The sequence below is a fragment of the Pseudorca crassidens genome, chromosome 5, assembly GCF_039906515.1.
Source record: "Pseudorca crassidens isolate mPseCra1 chromosome 5, mPseCra1.hap1, whole genome shotgun sequence".
NCBI lineage: Eukaryota > Metazoa > Chordata > Mammalia > Artiodactyla > Delphinidae > Pseudorca > Pseudorca crassidens.
This window is the reverse complement of record NC_090300.1, coordinates 143,196,489-143,216,746: the sequence shown is the minus strand read 5'-3', so window position 1 is coordinate 143,216,746 and position 20,258 is coordinate 143,196,489. Positions and strand designations below refer to the sequence as shown.

General features: G+C 36.7%; 1 protein-coding gene across 2 annotated transcripts in view; it reads left to right on the top strand.

The window, feature by feature from the left end:
• BRWD1 (bromodomain and WD repeat domain containing 1) overlaps nucleotides 1-19,961 on the top strand; it is a 122,066-nt gene extending 102,105 nt beyond the window's left edge. For both annotated transcript variants that reach the window (XM_067739508.1, XM_067739509.1), the window contains 5 exons: nucleotides 2,480-2,646; nucleotides 5,905-6,131; nucleotides 7,666-7,824; nucleotides 9,927-10,829; nucleotides 12,227-19,961. In XM_067739508.1, the coding sequence (XP_067595609.1) occupies nucleotides 2,480-2,646; nucleotides 5,905-6,131; nucleotides 7,666-7,824; nucleotides 9,927-10,829; nucleotides 12,227-13,392 (2,622 nt within the window). In that variant the 3' untranslated portion in view covers nucleotides 13,393-19,961. The remainder of the gene's footprint in view (nucleotides 1-2,479; nucleotides 2,647-5,904; nucleotides 6,132-7,665; nucleotides 7,825-9,926; nucleotides 10,830-12,226) is intronic.
• The last annotated feature ends 297 nt before the right edge of the window (nucleotides 19,962-20,258 follow it).

Below are 20,258 nucleotides of genomic sequence, written 5' to 3'. Positions count from 1 at the left end.
GTGTGTTAATCTCATACTCTGTAATTTAGTTGGATTAATTTGTTAGCACTAATAGCTTTCTTGTAGAATCTTTGATTGCTTCTATATATAGGATCATTTCATCTGCAAACAGAGATAGTTCTACTTCTACCTTTCCAATTTGAATTATTTTTATTTCTTGTTTAATTGCTCTGGTAGAATTTAAGGTACAGTGTTGAATAACAGTGGTGAAACCAGGCATTCTTGTATCATTCCTGATCTAAGGGGGAAAGATTTTCAGTCATTTACCATTGTGTATAATGATAACTGTGGGTTTTTCACACATGCCCTTTTTCATGTTGAGGAACCAATAATTTTAGCACTCATTTTTGTTAAACAATTTTATTTTTAATTCAAATGTATTATTGAATTTTTCAGATGAAAGTGGTGGTACTCAGGAGTATCAGAGCTTTCAAACTTAATACGATTGAGGAAAAAAAATCACTCCTGTTAAAATTGGTGACTTATGCTAGAGTTCAGATTTGAGGGAAAAGAATAATATATATACAAAATACTGGAAATAACTGTTAAAGACCACTTCAAAGATAAAGAGGGATTACAGATTTCACATATACTTATTATATGTATGTGTATATAGGTTTCCTTCTGTATTTGAACATACCCCATTTCTAGGTGAAGAACCAGCTACCTTAGGACACATCTTGATAACAGATACACGGAATAGATCAAGATAAAGCACAGATGCTCACAGATACAGTTCAAAACTGTGGTGACCTGCCTAAACAAAATGAGTCACAAAGAGATGTACACCAAGACACATCATAATTAAAATGGTAAAAGCTAAGCATAAAGAGAGAATTCTAAAGACAGCAAGAGAAAAACAAAGAGTCATAACGTAATAGATACCCCTTAAAGCTGTCAGCTGATTTCTCTGCCAGAATTTTGCTGACCAGAAGGCTGTCGAATTACATATTCAAAGTGCCGAAAGGGAAAATCTGTTGTCATTATACTTTTGTCAAAGCCCATAGAATATTCAACACCAAGAATGAACCCTAATGGTTCTGATGGACTTGGGGTGATAACGTGTCAATGCAAGCTCAGCAACCATAATAAATATATCTCTCTGGTTTGGGACGTTGCTAAAAAAACAAACAAACAAAAAACTGAGGTGACCTGATGCTGAGATGCTGAGTGTAGTTGCTGGGGAAGGAGCTTGGCGGTGCTACTCTTGCTGTTTGGGGTACGCACTACCTCTATAACAGCTTGCTGCAGACAAATGCTGAACTCTGTTTTCACCTTTTTTCATAGAAGTGAAAATCTCCTTTGGATTTTTTTTTCAGTTAGCGAAAACAAGTACTAATAAAGTACGTCTTTTGTAAAAGTGAAGTGGCAGAAAGTAGCGTTTTTGAAAGTGGGGATACCTGTATATGTATGTGTGTATATATGTGTGTGTGTGTGTGTGTGTGTGTATATATATATATATATATATGAATATGGCAAATTCATACATTTTACATACTTTTTAAAGGTTCCCCAGTGTTAGTCTCTTCACCCTCCTCTACCATGCACCAGAATGATTGATATTTAGCTTTTGAATATTAGATTTTTACTTTACAGGAATGATTGTGGATGAGTAAAGAGTACTTCCTGTGAATACAGAGCTGTGCCAAAAAGTTATTTATAGCGGCACTCAACATTACATTGCTGTTCTTTTGAGGATTTGATGTTATTTAATTATAAAAGTTATTAGAACACAATCTTATATAAAGTTATAGGGCATAATGTCTCCTTTTGGATGTAAGCAATCGTTTTTTTCCCAATAATAATCTAAGTGGCATCAGAGGCAGTCAGATTTCAAGTAGAGAGTAGTGTAGAAGTGCTTTTGTTCCCTTGCCCCAAGGAGACACTGCTTTTCTGCTGCCTAAATAGCAGCCTTAAAACCAACCAGGGGGCTTCCCTGGTGGTGCAGTGGTTGAGAGTAAGCCTGCCGATGCAGGGGACATGGGTTCGAGCCCCGGTCCGGGAAGATCCCACATGCCGCGCAGCGGCTGGGCCCGTGAGCCATGGCCGCTGAGCCTGCGCGTCTGGAGCCTGTGATCCGCGACGGGAGAGGTGACAACAGTGAGAGGCCCGCGTACCTCAAAAAAAAAAAAAACAACCAACTTCCTATCTACGTTTGGGAGAAGGAGGCGTTTTGGGGATTTGTACAGGTAGATGTGGAAAAACCCAGTTGAGAACCATTGACATACAGACATAAATCCTAGATACAACCAACCCTAGGGTTGATTGATTTAAAATTACTTTCTTTTCATCGGAGAAGTGTGTATTTGATACTTCCACTGTCCTTGCAGGGAAGCGATGGGAAATGAAGTAAGGAACAGTCATTTATCTATAACAGTGATATAATAGATTACAAGTAGCCTCAATGACTATAATTTTACTTGTAAAAATATTTTAAAAGATATTTTATAGTACTAGTTTTGCTTTCATGTCCTTGCAGATTTACAGTATGACGTTGAGATTGTCTGCCTTATTTGAAGAAAAAATGAAGAAAATCTCTTCTGATTTTAAGATTGGTCAAAAATTCAGTGAAAAACTTCGAAGAAGCCAGAGGTTCAAGAGACGGCAAAATTGTAACCGTGTCAATCAGTCTAACAAAAGTATCAGGTAAATTGGTTATTGCAGTCTTTGTGTGCAGTTTTTAAAAATTTCAGGTTGTGATACTTCTTTGATTTTATTAAGCTAAAAATTCTTAATCATTTTACAGTATATTCACTAAAGAATAGTCATTGTTTTTTATGGCTTGAAAGCATTCTCTGCATATAGAGCTGTTGCATTAATTTTTAATTATATACATTTGTAAGCATTTAATGAAAAGCATCAACTAAATCTTACTAAGGATTATTCAAAATATTTCTTGTCTTTTGCATAAGAATTTTTGTTTTTAATGCAGAGGATAAAATGATTACTGTGTATGGCTATTGAGCATTTGATCGTGTAAGGGAAAATGCCGGTTAGATGTAATGCACTCTATTTTCACTGGGGATTAGTTGTAGAGAAGAAATATAAAATGAAGGATTTATTCTCTTTATAGTAAATTAATATTAATTTATATTTTGCCATTTATGACTATGTAGCTTACATTACTATCAAATTTATAGATATTTTGACATGTAGAAATATGGAAATTGAGTTTTTCAGTGTTTAGTTTGTTTTCATGTACTTTTTTTTTTTATAAATTTATTTTATTTATTTATTTTTGGCTGCATTGGGTCTTTGTTGCTGCACGTGGGCTTCCTCTAGTGTGGCGATCGGGGGCTACTCTTGGTTGTGGTGCGCAGGCTTCTCACTGTGGTGGCTTCTCTTGTTGCGGAGCACGGGCTCTAGGCGCGCGGGCTTCAGTAGTTGCAGCACACAGGCTCAGTAGTTGTGGTTCGTGGGCTCTAGAGCACAGGCTCAGTAGTTGTGGCTCACGGGCTTAGTTGCTTCATGGTATGTGGGATCTTCCCGGACCAGGGATCAAACCCACGTCCCCTGCATTGGCAGGCAGATTCTCAACCACTGCGCCACCAGGGAAACCCATCATGTACATTTTGAATGTGCGCTATACCCTTGATGGATTTCCTCGTGGTGGTTCTTGGGATTACACCATGCATCTCAATTGAAAACAATCTACTTCAGGTTAATACTATTTAATTCCCATAGATATAAGAATTCTGTTCTAGTTTAGCTCCCTTCCCCTTCTTATTTGTGCTGTTACTGTCATACAGTTTATATCTTTATAGGTTGTTTTATGAAGTTGTCTTTTAAATCAGATAAGAACAAACAAATTACTTATACTGTTATTTTTGTTTACTTATGTAATTATCTTTCCCAGTGGTCTTTATTTCCTTTTATAGATTTGAGTTACCCTCTGGTGTCCTTTCTTTTCAACCTGAAGTCCTTTAATATTTCTTGTAAGGCAGACATGCGAGCAGTGAATTCCCTTAATCTTTGTTTATCTGGGAATGTCTTAATTTCACTTTTATTATTTAAGACTAGTTTAGTTGGCAGTGTTTTTCTTTTAGCACTTTGAATATGTCATCTTACTGCCTGCTGACCTCCAGTGTTTCTGATGAGAAGTCAGCTATTAATCTTACTGAGGTTCCCTTCCTTGTGCATATGGAGTTTTCTCTTGGTGCTTTCAAGATTTTCTTTTTGTCTTCATCTTGCAAATGACTGTAGGTGTGGATTTCTTTCCGTTTATCCTTATTGAAATTTGTCCAGCTTTGTGGACGTATAATGTTTTTCATCAGATTTGGGTGGTTTTCAGCCATTATTTCTTCAGATACTTTGTTCTGCTCCTTTTGTCTCCTTTGGGGCTCCCATATGTTGGTATGTTTAATGGTCTCCCAAAGGTCTCTGAGGCCTTCTGCATTTTTTTTCTTCATAAAGGATAGGATAAAAAGGAAAAGTTTTCACTCTTGAGCTACTATCACCTTGTCTACTGTTAAAAATCAAGTTTATGGGCTTCCCTGGTTGCGCTGTGGTTGAGAGTCCGCCTGCCAATGCAGGGGACACGGGTTCGTGCCCCGGTCTGGGAAGATCCCACATGCCGCGGAGCAGCTGGGCCCGTGGGCCATAGCCACTGAGCCTGCGCGTCCAGAGCCTATGCTCCGCAACGGGAGAGACCACAACAGTGAGAGGCCTGCGTACCGCAAAAATAAATAAATAAATAAATAAGTATATACTTATGATAAGTATATAAGCATATAATTATTTCTTTTTGTATTACCCTTCAGCTGATATTAATGGAAGTTAAAATTTTGACATAACAAGTTTGAGTTTTCCTTTTTTTATTTTTATTTTTTAATAAAAGGAGGAAACCAAGATGTTACGTTTTACAGTCATTTGTCCCCCTCCCATTTGTAGCTGACAGATTGGATTTAACACATGGAAACTGAAAGACTACTTGTCTTTAAACATGGTCTGTTTACATTTGGAAACTTGAATTTTCTTGATTATGATAAACAATAACTGCTTAAAAGAACGGTGTTTTTTAAAAATTGAAGTATAGTTGATTAATTGTGGTTATCTTTAAGCTCCTAAAAGCTCCTTTGTCTTTTTGTTTTAAAGGAAAACAAAACCAAATCCTTTTGTTTTAAAGGATTATCTTTAAAAAACATGAATATTACTCAGATCTGTAATTTAAACCCAAAGATTGTCTTATCTTAAACTTCCACTGTTTTTCACCATAATCCATGGCTCAGGGGCCAATTTTGGTGAATTGGCCCTTAGATGTAAACAGATTGGTCTCAGAAAAAAACTAGCTTGTTCTCTTTTTTGCCTCTCTGTTCTTTCTCTTCAGGTTTTGTCAATTTCTCCTAATTTTATACTGTCTTCAGGAATATATAAATAGGAGCCTAGAGGGAATGTTGTCGTATTGAGACTCAAATTTGTAATATGGGCAGTTCCTTGGTGGCCAAGTGGTTAGGATTCCAGGCTTTCACTGGTGTGGCCTGGGTTCAGTCCCTGGTCAGGGAACTGAGAATCCCGCAAGCCGTGGTGCAGCCAAAAATCAATCAATCAGTCAAAATCACATCACATCACAAGCTCTATTGCAGATATAACTTTAAAAAAATTTGTTATATGAATGAATGCCTGTATTACATAAATGTTGGCTCCTCTTAGCATTTAATCCAAAGAATCTAAGGTATTCAGCATGATTTTCTGTAATTCTGTTACTTGGATCATTTGTTCATTACTCAAATTTGGAATAAAATGATGTCAGGTTTAAAGAGAACAGTAATCCATGCTAGAATAAGATGTTAATAATGAATATTTTAATGTCTTGATCATAAAGTTATTCTCAGGTTAAGTAATAATACACTTTATTTAGGCATCCTCTGTTTTGTTAAATATTGTTTTATTTTTTTCTTTGACCAGAAATATCAAGCAGAAGCGCTTAAAATCTCAGGCAAAAGTAATTCCTGAGTTGGTAGGTTCTCCTGTCCAGTCTACCTCAAGTAGGGCAGCTTATTCTACAAGCCACAAGACAAGTGCTAGTGTCTCTTCGGGTGTTACTTCTGGTGATTCTTCAGATTCAGCGGCATCATCAGAAAGAATGAGGAGAAATACACCTGTCACTCTAACAAATGGCTCTACATTATCTGGTGAGAAATGGAATGTTATATATTCACCTGTTGAGCACTCACGTTTGTAACATTGGTAGTTACTGTGGGTTTAGAGGAGAGAATAAAGAAGTAAGACATGACCTTGACATTCAAGGAACTTAAATTTAACCGAAGAGATTTAAGTAATACATGGAATAATTAGATTATATTTGATAAATACTGTTCTTTGCAAGTGGTGCAGCCACATTTTAAGCAAATTTGAATCATTCAGGTTTTAAATAATGTGATATAAGTACCACTGTTTGTGCAAAATTTGACATTTAAAAATTTCTTTAAATTAAAAAAAGGACTTGGTAATCATGTAAGTTTAAAGCTGATGACCTAGTAAATTCTAAACTGTTTATTTTATTACTATTTGGTGGTATAACTGTAGCTGACGCTGACCCTTTGTTAGCATTGTGCGAATGAGGCCATGGTGTGTACATACTTGCATATTGCTCTGAGTGATTTTGGTGACTTGTGATGATGGTATAATGATTACTGTTGTGATTTAAAATAGTAGGATCAAACAGGTAAAATGCAGCCAAATTTTAGAGACTGGCAAGTCTTGCAGAAAAGTTTGGATTACTTAATAGGGTCCCTTGTTGTGAAGGAATCACATGACGAATTCTGTTTCAGGAAGATTAATCAGTTTGGCAGTGATATGTGGGGAAGGAGAAGAATCGGGAAACATAGTCAACATGATGGGAAGTGGGATACAGTAGGAGCAGGCAGAGTGGGCAAACTGCAGAGCAATTTCAAAGGAAGGAACACGATTTGGTGACTGATACCCCTCTAACAGCCACTCTGTTCTTTGACGTAGAGTTGGGTTGTAATATGGAGCAGAATTTTGTCTTTCAGCAGTATGTTCCCACTCATTTTGATGCAATATTTATTTTGTGATAGGCATGCAAGAACTGAGCCTGGATGAAGGAGCAGGAAATTTGGTTTCCTATCTTGTGCCTACACTTGTGCATATACTCATTAAGTATTATGGTGGGGGGAAATGACCTGTACTATTTAAATTATTCATCTCACACCTTTTCTACCTTTTTTTTGTGTGTGTGTGTGTTGAAATGCTCTTTCTTGAGCTTGGAAGCCTGTATGGTACAACTATGCTGTTAGGAAGGGCTACTAGAAAGAGACCTGAAAGCCTACTGAAATACTGGACTTGAAATGATTGTCTTTTCTATAGGAAATACCTGTCTCATAACAGAAGGAAGAAGATAGTGGAGCTAATTAAATTTTTAATGAAAGCTTGTTTATAAAATATATAAATTGTATTTTCTGAATCCAAACCAGTATTAACATGTTACTTTCAGAAATAAGAGAACAAACTTGATTTCAGATGCTGATTATGTACCTTTTAATACCAAAATGTTATCAGCTATTCTTTGGAACGGTTTTAAAAAATATACTCTCCTTTTCAGAGTATTTTAAGAATCTGCTTTTAGTCTATTGTTACAAAGTAACTGCTTGTGTGTAAAGATAGGAGAATATATGTAATGAACTGTTGATGCTTCATTTTTCTTAGAAAGTGAAATGGAAGATTCCTTAGGTACCTCTTCATCATCTTCAGCTTCAAATAGTTCAGAGGAAAGCAAAGAGAGTTCAAGAGCTCGTGAATCCTCCTTACGTAGTGGGCTGGCCAGGAGCAGGATGACCAGAACCAGAGCCGCTAAAAGAAAAACTGGTGAGAAGAGGCTCAGTGGTACTTTGGAGAAATGTATATCAAGAGAATTCAAAAGCTAAATATTGGATGGTTTATTTATTTATTTACTTAAAAACATTTTTTTTTTAATTTAAATTTTTATTTATTTTTTGACTGCATTGGGTCTTTGTTGCTGCACGTGGGCTTTCTCTAGTTTTGGCGAGTGGGGGCTACTCTTCGTTGCGGTGCATGGGCTTCTCATTGCGGTGGCTCCTCTTGTTGCAGGGAGCACGGGCTCTAGGCGTGCAGGCTTCAGTATATGCGGCGCTTGGGCTCAGCAGTTGCGGCACGCGGGCTCTAGAGTGCAGGCTTGGTAGTTGTGGCACACGGGCTTAGTTGCTCTGCGGCATGTGGGATCTTCCTGGACCAGGGATCGAACCCGTGTCGCCTGCATTGGCCGGTGGATTCTTAACCACTGCACCACCAGGCAAGTCCTGGATGGTTTACTGACTTAATGCATCTGCACATGATTACATGTCCTTTAGGCTTTTTTTTTTCTTGAGGTATAATTGACATATAACATTATATTAATTTCAGGTGTACAATGTAATGATTTGACATTTGTGTACTTTACAGAATGGTTACTGTGCGTCACCATACATAGTCACAAAATTTTCTTTTTTCTTGTGATGAGGACTTTTAAGATTTAGTCTTAGCAACTTTCAAATATGCAATACAGTATTATTAACGATACTTGCCATGCTGTACATTATATCTTCATAACTTATTTATTTTATAACTGGAAGTTTGTACCTTTTGACTCCATTCACCCATTTCACTCACTCCCTATGCACCCTACCCTCAGGCAACCACCAGTCTGTTCTCTGTATCTATGAGCTTGTTTTTTGTTTTGTTTTTGTAGATTCCACACATAAGTGAGATCATAGGGTATTTGTCTTTCTCTGTCTGACTTACTTCACTTAGCATAATACCCTCAAGGTCCATCTGTGTTGTCGCACATGGCAAGAGTCCATTCTTTTTCATGGCTGAGAAGTATTCGTGTGGGTGTGTACCTTTTTTATCCATTCATCCATTATCGAACACTTAGGTTGTTTCCGTATCTTGGCTATTGTGAATAATGCTGCAGTGAGCATGGGGGTGCACATATCTTTTCACATTCATGTTTTTGTTTTCTTTGGATAAACAGCCAGAAGTGGAATTGTTGGATCATATAATATTTCTATTTGTAATTTTTTGAGGAACCTCGATACTGTTTTCTATAGTGGCTGCACCAATTTACTTTCCCACCAGCCGTGCACAGGGGCTCCCTCTCCTTCACATCCTCACCAACACTTGTTATTTCTTGTCTTTCTGATGATAGCTATTCTAAAAGGTGTGAAATGATATCTCACTGTGGTTTTGATTTGCATTTCCCTAATGATCAGTGATGTTGAGCATCTTTTCATGTGCTTGTTGGACATCTGTATGCCTCTTATGGAAAAATGCCTCTTCAGATTCTCTGCTCATTTTTAAATTGGATTGTTTGTTTTTTTGCTATTGAGTTGTATGAGTTCTGGATATTAACCCCTGATTAGGTATATGATTTGCAAATATCTTCTCCCATTCAGTATGTTGCCATTTCATTTTGTTGATGATTTCCTTTGCTTTTTAGTTTGATGTAGTCTTGTTTATTTTTGCTTTTGTTGCTTTTGCTTTTGGAGTCAGATCTAAAAAATCATTGCCAAGAATGATGTCAAGGATTTTTCTACCCATGTTTTCTTCTAGTAGTATGATTTCAGGTCTTACATTCTTTAATCCACTTTGAGTTAATTTTTGTGTATGGTATAAGATAGTAGTCTAGTTTCATTCTTTTGCATGTGGCTGTCTAGTTTCCCAACACCATTTATTGAAAAGACTGTCCCTTACCATTTTTATATTCTTGGCTCCTTTGTCGTAAATTATCTGACCATATATGCATGGGTTTATTTCTGGACTCTCTGTTCTGTCCTTTAAACTTTTTAAATTTAGAAAGGTAAACTTGTTTTGGCATTAAAAAAATAAGGAACATCAGTACTAAAATGAAGTCATTTAAAAATGTTGAAATAAGGAAGACCTCTCTAATTTTACTGTTACTTTATTTTTAGGTCCAGTTTCTTTAGAAAATGGATGTGGTAGAAGAGCCACTAGAAAGAGAGTCTATTTAAGTGACTCTGATAACAATTTTTTGGAGACTGGTGAAAGTCTAAAAGCCAGAGCTGGAAGTAACCGAAAAGTGCTACGAAAGTGTGCTGCTGTGGCTGCCAATAAGATAAAGTTAATGAGTGACGTAGAGGAGAATTCTAGCTCTGAAAGTGTCTGTTCTGGCCGTAAGCTGCCTCACCGCAATGCTTCTGCTGTAGCTAGAAAAAAGTTATTACATAATTCTGAGGATGACCAGAGCTTAAAGTCAGAACTTGAAGAAGAGGAGCTAAAAGATCAAAATCAACCATCACCATTGTCCAGTTCTCATGCTGCCCAGAATACTGAAAATGGAGATTCAGAGTCAGAAAGTGATTTGCGGGTAGCCCGGAAAAATTGGCATGCTAATGGTTACAAGTCCCAAACTGCAGCAACTTCTAAAACAAAATTTCTTAAGATAGAGTCTTCTGAGGAAGACTCTAAAAGTCATGATTCAGATAATGGACGTAACAGAACTGCTGGCCCATCAACATCTTCGCAGAAACCTAAGGCAGAAAGCATCTCAGAGGAAGAGGAGGAAGCAAATTCTGAACCAAGAAAATATGGTGGTAGGAGGTACAACACAGGTCGCAAGAATGCTGCTTTCCTTAAAAAAGCAAAAATCTTCAGTGATTCAGAGGACTCTGAATCTGAAGCAGAAGATGGAGAAGACGGTAGATGTCATAAAATGGAAATTAACCCGAGTTCAGGGAATGTGAAGTGTGAACCTGTTGCTGGGTCCCAGTGTTTTTCAGATCATGTATCTGAAACTGATCTGGATTCAGATGATGACAAGAAAACAAAAGAAAAACCAAACAATTTTATGAAAGGTAATTCAAAACATTTAACCTTGGTTCACTGATTTTTCTCACTGTCCTTTTTTTTTTATAGCATACATGTCTTTTCCCCCCCATAAAACTTTTCTTTGCCACCTGTTTAGTTTTGCTTATGTAACAGGAAGCCTTGGCCATAGCTGTTTTTTTTCTCTTTTTGTCTTTTTTTTTTTTTGTGGTACGCGGGCCTCTCACTGTTGCGGCCTCTTCCGTTGCGGAGCACAGGCTCCGGATGCGCAGGCTTAGCGGCCATGGCCCACGGGCCCAGCCGCTCTGCAGCATACGGGATCTTCCCGGACCAGGGCACGAACCCATGTCCCCTGCATCAGCAGGCGGACTCTCAACCACTGCGCCACCAGGGAAGCCTCATAGCTGTTTTTAATAGAGATTTCAGTTCTTATAATGGAATGGGGATATTGTATTGGCTATGGGCTTAAGAAAAGCAGAGGCCGGCACATTTATAAGCTGTTGGTGATAATAGTTTGAGGAGAGGAAAGAAAAGGGTTGAAAGGAATGTGATAAGTAATAATAATAATAGCAGGAGCTTCCCTGGTGGCACAGTGGTTGAGAGTCTGCCTGCCGATGCGGGGGACACGGGTTTGTGCCCCGGTCTGGGAGGACCCCACATGCCACGGAGCGGCTGGGCCCGTGAGCCCTGGCCGCTGAGCCTGTGCGTCCGGAGATTGTGCTCCACAACGGGAGAGGCCACAACAGTGAGAGGCCCGCGTACCACAAAACAAAATAACAAACAAACAAAAAAAATAATAGCAGCTAAGAACAGTTACCAAGTTACCAAGCTATTTCTTATCAGGAAGTTTTTCTAAGTGCTTTACATTTATTTATGAACCAGTTTAGTCTTCATATCTTTTATGAGATAAGTACTATTATTATTATTATGTCCATTTTACTGATAATAACTCTGGAGCATGGAGAATTTAGATAACTTTCTGAATTAAGATTGTCCTGGTAAATGGAGATTGAAAAGTATTAAAGAGCAAGAGGCATCTAAAGCTAAGACTAACTGTAGTGTGTGATGGAACCTGTGAAGTTAAGAAGTTTCAGGGAGGCTGAGAGTGATGAGTTTGCATACTTTAGTGCAGTGATGAAGAGAGTGCAGTTTGTATTCATGTAAATAAAATACTCTAGTGTCAGGTGCTTTGTGTATAGAGACAGAAAGGCATGGGATGTTATTGATGGGAGTATGTTATACTTGTGGCTGGTGCTGAGGCTGAAAAAGTCACTGTTCTAAAGTAGTAGAAGCCCAACCCATTCACCGCCACCCTCTTTCCAAGTTAGAAAGAATCTCGGACTTCAGTTGTTTAAAATGTTGAACATTTAATTCCTTTAGACTTAATCTTCTATTAAAGATTAAAAGAGTACTCTTTAATTTTTAGACTCTGCATCACAAGACCATGGACAAAGCAGAAAAGTTGCCAGGAAAAGGGTCTGTTCCAGTGACTCAGACAGCAATTCGAAGGTGGTTAAGAAAGCATCAAAAGCCAAAACGGGTCTCCTAAGAGTTCCTCGAAGATGTGCCACCACCGCTGCTACTAGGATCAAGCTAATGAGTGATGTGGAAGACGTCGGTTTAGAAAATGTGTGTACTAGAAGCAAAAAGGGAAGGAAAAAGTCCCTCCATTTTGCATGTACCACAGCTAAGAAGGTAGTGAGTGATTCTGAGGGAGATGTAAACTGTGACGTGCCAAACGAACAGTATGGCTGTGAAGGGAAGCCACCTGAAGCCGACTCAGACGGTAGTACAAAAAGTATTAATCAGTCTTTAAATGAAGACTCAGACTCTGAAGGTATGTTGAATTCAAGACACAAGAACAGGCATACCAGTAGTCACAAAACAAATGTTGCACCTTCTAAAGCAAAGAATTCCTTGATTGGGTCTTCGGAGGAAGATTCAAAAAGCCATATTCCAGGGAACAAGACTGGTAGAAAATGTTCTTCTGAGTCAACTCCGGTGCAAAAGGCTACTGCAGAGAATAACTTTGAAGAGGAACTGAATTATGGGCTACGCAGGTGGAATGGCAGAAGACTCAGGACCTATGGGAAGGCTCCTTTCAGTAAGACAAAGGTGATGCGGGATTCGCAGGAAGCAGCCGAGATGGCAGAAATGAAAAGGAAGAGACTGCATCCTGAATTGGAAAATGTGAAAGCTTCTGAAACAACAGGGAGCTCAAAGTGTGGACCTGACACTAGTCCCAAATCTGATTCAGATTTGGGGTCTGCCACTGAATCAGATGCTGACTTTACTGATGATACAAAAACCAAAAAGAGGAAAATGAAAGGAAAAGCAAAAGTAGTTAGAAAAGGTAAAACTTTTACAGCTAACGTATCTAAAACCGTGAGACGACAAAGACAAAGCAAACGTCCTAGGTTAAACGTGGATGATAATGACTGGGAGGATGTGGACTATGCAAAATCTAAAAGAGTTCTTCGGCGTTCAAAAATAAAGACGAGAAATCAGGGTAGGAGGACCGTGAGATACCATGATGGGGATGACGATAGAAGCTTAGAAAATGTGTTAGATTTTGATGATTGCACCTTATGACCTTGAGGGAAAACCAGTTCATTTAAAGAGGGAATGGACTGGAATTTATAGTGAAAGCTGGCTGTTGAAATTATTTTTTGTCCTACAATTCAGGGAATATATTTATATTTTTCTATGAAAAGTTATGAATGTGACTAAATCATGACTGTTATTTTTATTTGCACTTGCTTGCCTTTGTAGCAGCATTCAGCACAGGTGCCAAAATATGCTTCATTTTGGGGGCAGATCTACTTTGACAGTATTTACATATAGCAAGAGTTTGAAATACGTTAAACACTAGACATTCTGGTTATCAAAACCAATGAGCATTACTTTCATGGTAGCAATTGTCATACAGTTATTTTCAGAATTCGTCAAGAGGTGGTAGTTTCTAATCCCAGTCCTATTGTAGTATGAATTTCATGTGACCTTTGTTTACAGATTCTTCATAAATATTCTGTGCATACTGACATAACAATTGTGGGAGGGGTAACCATGATTAGTAGGCAAGGTACCTACCACTTTTTTCTTTCCCTGGCTACTTGAGTAGAATGCATTATACCAGATTGGTCATTTTCATTGAAATGGTTTCCAATTTTTGTTTCAAAGCCCTGTTGGGTCTTTCTCTTTTTCTTTATTTTTAAGGAAAATATCATCCATTATATTTTATAAACTTGAATTTATAAAGTGCTGGTAAATTATTTTTTTTTTTAACGTTTGTGCATTATAAACCTCTAAGGCCAGACCATAGTACTAGCATTTTCTTTTAAATTGTGCACTAACAAAATGCTATATAATTTGTCTTTCCAAGATCTCCTGGTTTCCATGTACGGAATTTAACCAAAATCTTGGTCTTCCATAGTCTTACTCTGTGAAATAGAGGAGTTTGTGTGCCTTAGATTTAGATAAAGTGTGTTCTTTAATAGAGTGTACAGGGCTAAAAGAGTAAATTATGTGTAATTTCCCCCCATCTCTTGAAATTGTAGAGTTGATTTTTGTTAAGAGTGCAATCACAAATCTCATTTATATAGGAAAATAGTTAAATGTCATTCTCCATCTCTTTTAGTCTACTGCTGCCATGTGCAATCCCAAGCATTCTTTGCTGTTGCAACTAAGTATCTTTTTTAGTGACCTCTAGTTTAAATCTAAGAAACTGTCATGTGTTGTTGGAAAATAATTTTGAAATCCACTTAAAGCGTAACTTTTACATCATCAAATACCATAGTACACTTATTTTCGAGCCAAATATTTTTACTTGATAGGTTGTGCTACTCCAAACAGTATAGGTGGCCATTCCTAGCTTGTTTGTGCCTGAAGATGGACTTGATTCAAGTGGTTTACATATTTCGTAGCTAAAGGGGTATGTTACAGTACTCCCACCCTTTGTTATTTATTGGCCCTAACTGTGTTTGGTTTCAGACAAAATTAACCCTTTTCTCCTGTGTATCCTTAAGGTGGCAGATAAGGAAAAGCATCAGACTCTGGTATCAGTGTTAGAGTGTTCTTAAGTGTTGCTACTTTTTAGTTATCTTTTCCAGTTGACATGGTAGAAGGTACTTTCTCTTTCTACTCTGGTATAAGGGGAAGGATGTTCTTAGACATTACCAACTGAGGTAGGTGGTATACCTACCTCTCCTTTGGTTGTTGAGAGAGCTATCACCACTTCAAAACTATGATGCTTTTCTTCTCAAAGCTCGTGTTAACTGTATTGTTAACAGATTGAGTCAGGGTAATTGTCCTTGACTACTGACCTGAAAAAAATTAATGGCATGCTCTTCCTTAATTTTAAGAAATGGTGATAGATGTCGTATCCATTAATTTATTTTAACTCTTCTTAAGCTTCTCTGTTTTATATCTATTCTCAGGGTTATAACTCCATGTTTACCATCACCTGGAAAAAGGTACCAAAAAAATCCATAAATAAATATGGACTATATTCATAAATACATCAGTTCTTTTGGTAAAATGATACTTTGACCATTTAGGCTTCATCAATAGAACTAGGCTTATCTTTTGGACTGAATTAACTGAATTGATTGGCTGGTCAACCGTTCGTAATTGTTCATTTTGTCCAAAATGGTTAGGCCTTTGTGTGTAGAAGCAGTATTTTGGTTTCATCTGAAAAACAAACAAACAAACCCCCCCAAAAATTGGCCTGGTGACTTTGAAAGCATGGTTGACAATGGTAGCTTCTCAAGTTCTGAAGTAAAACTAAGGGATTATAGAAAGAATCATTTTTATGGGTTTTTTTGGTCACGGTGCTATTCCTAAGGTTAACTTTGAATATGTGACACACACTGCTAAGTACCTTTAAGGAAAATTAATAAATAATTAATAGTTCAAAATGTTTACACTGAGCACTAGAACATGTTTGACTTTTTTTCTACTTTATGTGAAATGAGCAGGGATTTAATGCACAGATGTACTTTAATATGTTTGGGATCAGTTTGTATTTTTCTTGTGAAAAAAGACAAAAGGTTACAAAGTGAATGTGAACTGATCCAGAAGTAAGTGCTATAGCTTTCAGTTGCACTTGAAGTAACTTAATGATGTATATGAAAAAAAGACTACTGTGGTTGTTTATGTCCAAAGTCCTATGATTTTATTCATTTATGGTTAAAAAAAAAAAGGTTTGAGGTGTATTTAGATTTGATTTTTGATTCCTTTGAAAGACTAATTTTACCAAGCATATTAAGACAAAAAGATTTCAGACGTTAAAAAAAAAAGGTGAGGTTTAAAAAAGCTTTTTTTCCCCCACTTCCTGCTTATTTAAAAAGGGTATACTGACAATGTGTAGTAACTTCTGAATAAAAGGAAAAGTTTATCCCATTTTCAGATAATTCCTAGGGTAATCATTCTCCCTTTATTTTAGGGATTAAACCCTTTGTCAATTTAGTAATCCTTGAAAGAATGATAAAGCATTTATTTACTCACAGCTTCTAAGTTACAACAAAAAAGTTTCTTCTAGATAGTTAAGAGTTGTACCTAAAAAATAAATTAGTTTTATAATAAGAGAATGGGGGGAAATAACTTATGTTTTAGGAAAAGGCTCTTCAAAACCTAGAAGTGCAAATGGGAAAAGGAGACGTAAACCAATAAACATGCCATCTGAAGGTAACTACTGTCCAAAAATAAGACACGTCACTGAATCCTTCACACTCCATTGCTTGATGACTTCTTAAGTAAAAATTGTTATTTAGAGTAATGTTGGGTCCATACTGTGTTCCCTGTCCCTCTTCCAGCCTTTTTTTCTTTAGAATAATCAGAACACAAAATTTATTAACTTCACTGTATGGTATTAAAAACTAAAATGAAAGGATTTTATTAATCTCTCCTGTCAATACAAATTGAATTTGTGTTACCTGAAAAAAATGAGAGGTTTGTATATCAGTAGATTGCAAGAACATTGTTAAAGGTGCATACAATATTTTTGGTTTTCCTTTCTACTCAGTTGTACTCGTTTTTTGAGTAATATTTAAATGGCTAGAAAAGGTTTTTTTGCCTGCCTTTTTAGAGCTGAAATGCCATCTCCACTCTTTTCATTGATACTAAGTCAATATATTTACTTTATCAGGTATCTTGTGGTTGTCATCAAATCCTTTAGTACGTACATTGTATAGAAATTATAGTTCACTTATTCTAGTATGATGGAGTTTAACAAAGCACCTTCATTGTAGAAGAACTTTCTGCCTGTTAATTATTTAAGTTATATCTCTCAACTTCTGCTGTGGGTATCAGGGAATAATAAAGCAGAAACCCTAAGAAATTTGCAACCTAACAGAATAAGACTGTCTCTTATTCTAGTATTCGGGAACACACATACCAGCTCAAATATATTTGTCAAAGCTAGGGAGAAAATGGAGCATTGTGGAAGAATCTAGTCCAACTTGATTTGTAAATGCTAATCCTACTTATAGCTCAAATTGTGAATTTAATGGAAAGAACTGAAGTGTGAAAAGTATAATGGTGAGGGCTGTGTTGTGTTTTCTCACATTTTAAGAAAAGTTTTTATAGCTGTTTCTTAAAATTATATATGTTGCCTAAGGATACATGGGAATTCTCAAAGTTAAGAGAAATTTTTACCAATCACTCATAATCTGCCAAACTGGTTCCTAATATGTTGTTAATTTGGTAGAAGAATATCAAGACTCTTACTTGGTATCTCTTCAAAGATTGCCTTTATGGATTTGATGGAGGGAGGAGGGGCGGGGGCACTCACAGCATTTGAGTCCTGCAGATTTGCAGGCTCTGTCTTTGGCGGCATGCAAGTCGCTACAGACTATTTGTCAAGACCGATCATTTCATTGAACTTAATTATCAGTGCTACAGCATATTGTCTGGTCACACCTTAGTTTTTACATTAATTTTAAGGTAAGTTTTATCACTTATTAAAATCTTTAATGGGAATTAGGACTGTAAAGAGAAAGAGGCATTCTGAAAATTGAAATGAGATCGCACAGACTATGTGGACTGCAGCAGCCAGCCCTACTTACTGTTGGTTCCACAAGGAAAATTATATAGAAATCATTACCTTTTTCAATCAGTGGTTAAATGTTAAAGGAATCTTTAATTTTTAATAGGTTGAAGTTGATTTCCTAAGTTTTGATCCACCCTTAGTCCTTGGACTGTATGGACATATTCAGTTCATCTGTAAAATTCTACCATTTTAGTGGAGCTTGTCAGAAAGGCACATCTTTAATTTTTCACTCCCACATGAGAGCTCTACTTTAACTTTTTCTAAATTAGCTCGTTACCACGACTGAGTCAGCATTGACACCTAGGAACAAATTTTTTAGACAACTGAAGTAGTAGAGTATAATAAATTTAAGTCATCATAATTATAAGCAAAGGCTTTTTTTTTTTTTTTTAAACTACTACGAGCCTTCTAGCTGGTTAAGTCTGTGAGGTCTGCAACATCCAGTCAATTTCCATTGCAGCTCATCTTTACCTCTTGTCTTAAGCAACTCTCCAACCTTTATTCATTTGTGATTTCTTCTCATGCAGGCAGAATGCAGGGCTACAGTTCGTTGTGAGCCAGGGGAAACTGGAGGGAGTCAGATGTTCTTGCAAAGGGGCTGCCGTTGGACTGTGTGGCCCTGCTGCTTTTCATTCGTAACTAATAAAGTAGATGGAAAAGCCAGTATTTACTTCTGATATCTTCTTATCCTGCCTATGTTAGTCTGAAATGATGTTAAGATCTCTCTGAAAAAATTCATTAAGCAGATAAATGTAAGATCCCTGAATTCATACTTCATATAGTCTTTATCAGATTTTTAGAAAAAAAGTTGCAGTAGCCATCACAACTCTTGTGAGAATCATTATATGACTGTTACCAATTAATTGCTCCTAGAGATGAAAGAAAACTAGAGTCAGATTAGCTGTAGATGCAAAACAAAACAAGGTTCTATGTACCCATCATTGAATGAATTAAAGACTTAAGTTCATGTGTTCAACCACAGAAGTGACCAAACAGAGAACAGCTCTTGGTTACAGAATTATTTCTGACAGTCCCTTGACCTGACACTGCCATACTACAGACATTGACTTCTCAGTGTTACCAACTCCCCCTAGAAAAATGTTAAACCCAGCGAGTTACAGAAAACACTATTCTATAGCCCTTCTCTAAAGAGACTTTCTGGAAATTTACGCTGTAAGGAATATCAGTAAATGCTATTTGCTTCCTGAGTTTTGGTCATTTCACTGCCTATCAATGAAGGAGAGAATGAAGAAAGGACATCTCATATCTGCTCTGATAAGAGGCTTGCAGGACAGAGGTTATGACTTGCAACTAAAATGTTTCCCCTTTATAGGGATTTGATTTATCCACCAATCACAGTGACCAATAATGTCTGTACTTAAAAGTATATGAAATAGGCTAGCATATTTTCATTTTGATTCAGACATTTTTATATTTTTCCAGTATCAAATTTGTTTCTAATACTCCCAGTTGAAATGCTGATAAGATTAAAATTGTTTATGCTTCTGTAGCAGTGATATGAAGTTTATTTTGGATTTAGGAATACAATTTTGTATCATGAAGTATCATAATTGGAATATGAATGATCCTTAAAATACAGAAACTAGAGATTGCTGCTCTGAATCAGAACTGTAATGTCTATATCTAGGTTTCTATTCACTACAGACTATATTAGAATACATAGTGATCTCTGAGTTATAATTTAAAGTGGTCATCTAGGTAAACTGTGATGGAGCACTATTAAAGATGTAAATTTTCACTCTACTAGTGAAGTTTTTACCATACCCAAATAGGGAATCATTTACAGAAAAGCAACAATGCCTCTAGCACTCAGTGACTGTTCCAACACCTGTGGCTGACCCAAGACCATCTAGGACAGTAGGACTTTTGGGATTATACTGATTTGTTAGTAGTAAATGACACGATCACAGATGTATTTTTAGAGCAGTATCCTCCAAAAATTTTAAGCTTGTACCCTAATACATAAATTGGACTTCTCTCTAACCCTGAATTATCCTGTATATATTTCTAAAAACTGTTTGTGATTTTCTCAAGGACAATAAAACACTTTATAATTTACTAAGTTCTCAGTAATAAAATTAACACTGACTTACATGTATCTATTATTATATTTTAAAAAGTTCACCACTGTCATTCTTCTGTCTTCCTCAGATTGTTTTTATGAAATTCCCATTTTATGGTCTAAGTCTTCAGAGATAACAGCTTTATCAAGTGGAAGTTGCTTATACAGTATAACTTATTCCTGTATTCTCTCCCCTCTGGACATAGTTCATATTTCCTTAAAGCATTTTTAAAAGGCTAATTATAGTTTCTTCCGTAGAATCTTAACTTTTCCCTTATTTTGGATTACAAATGTCTTAAGAGTTGGTATTACTAGGTTCCTAAGTTG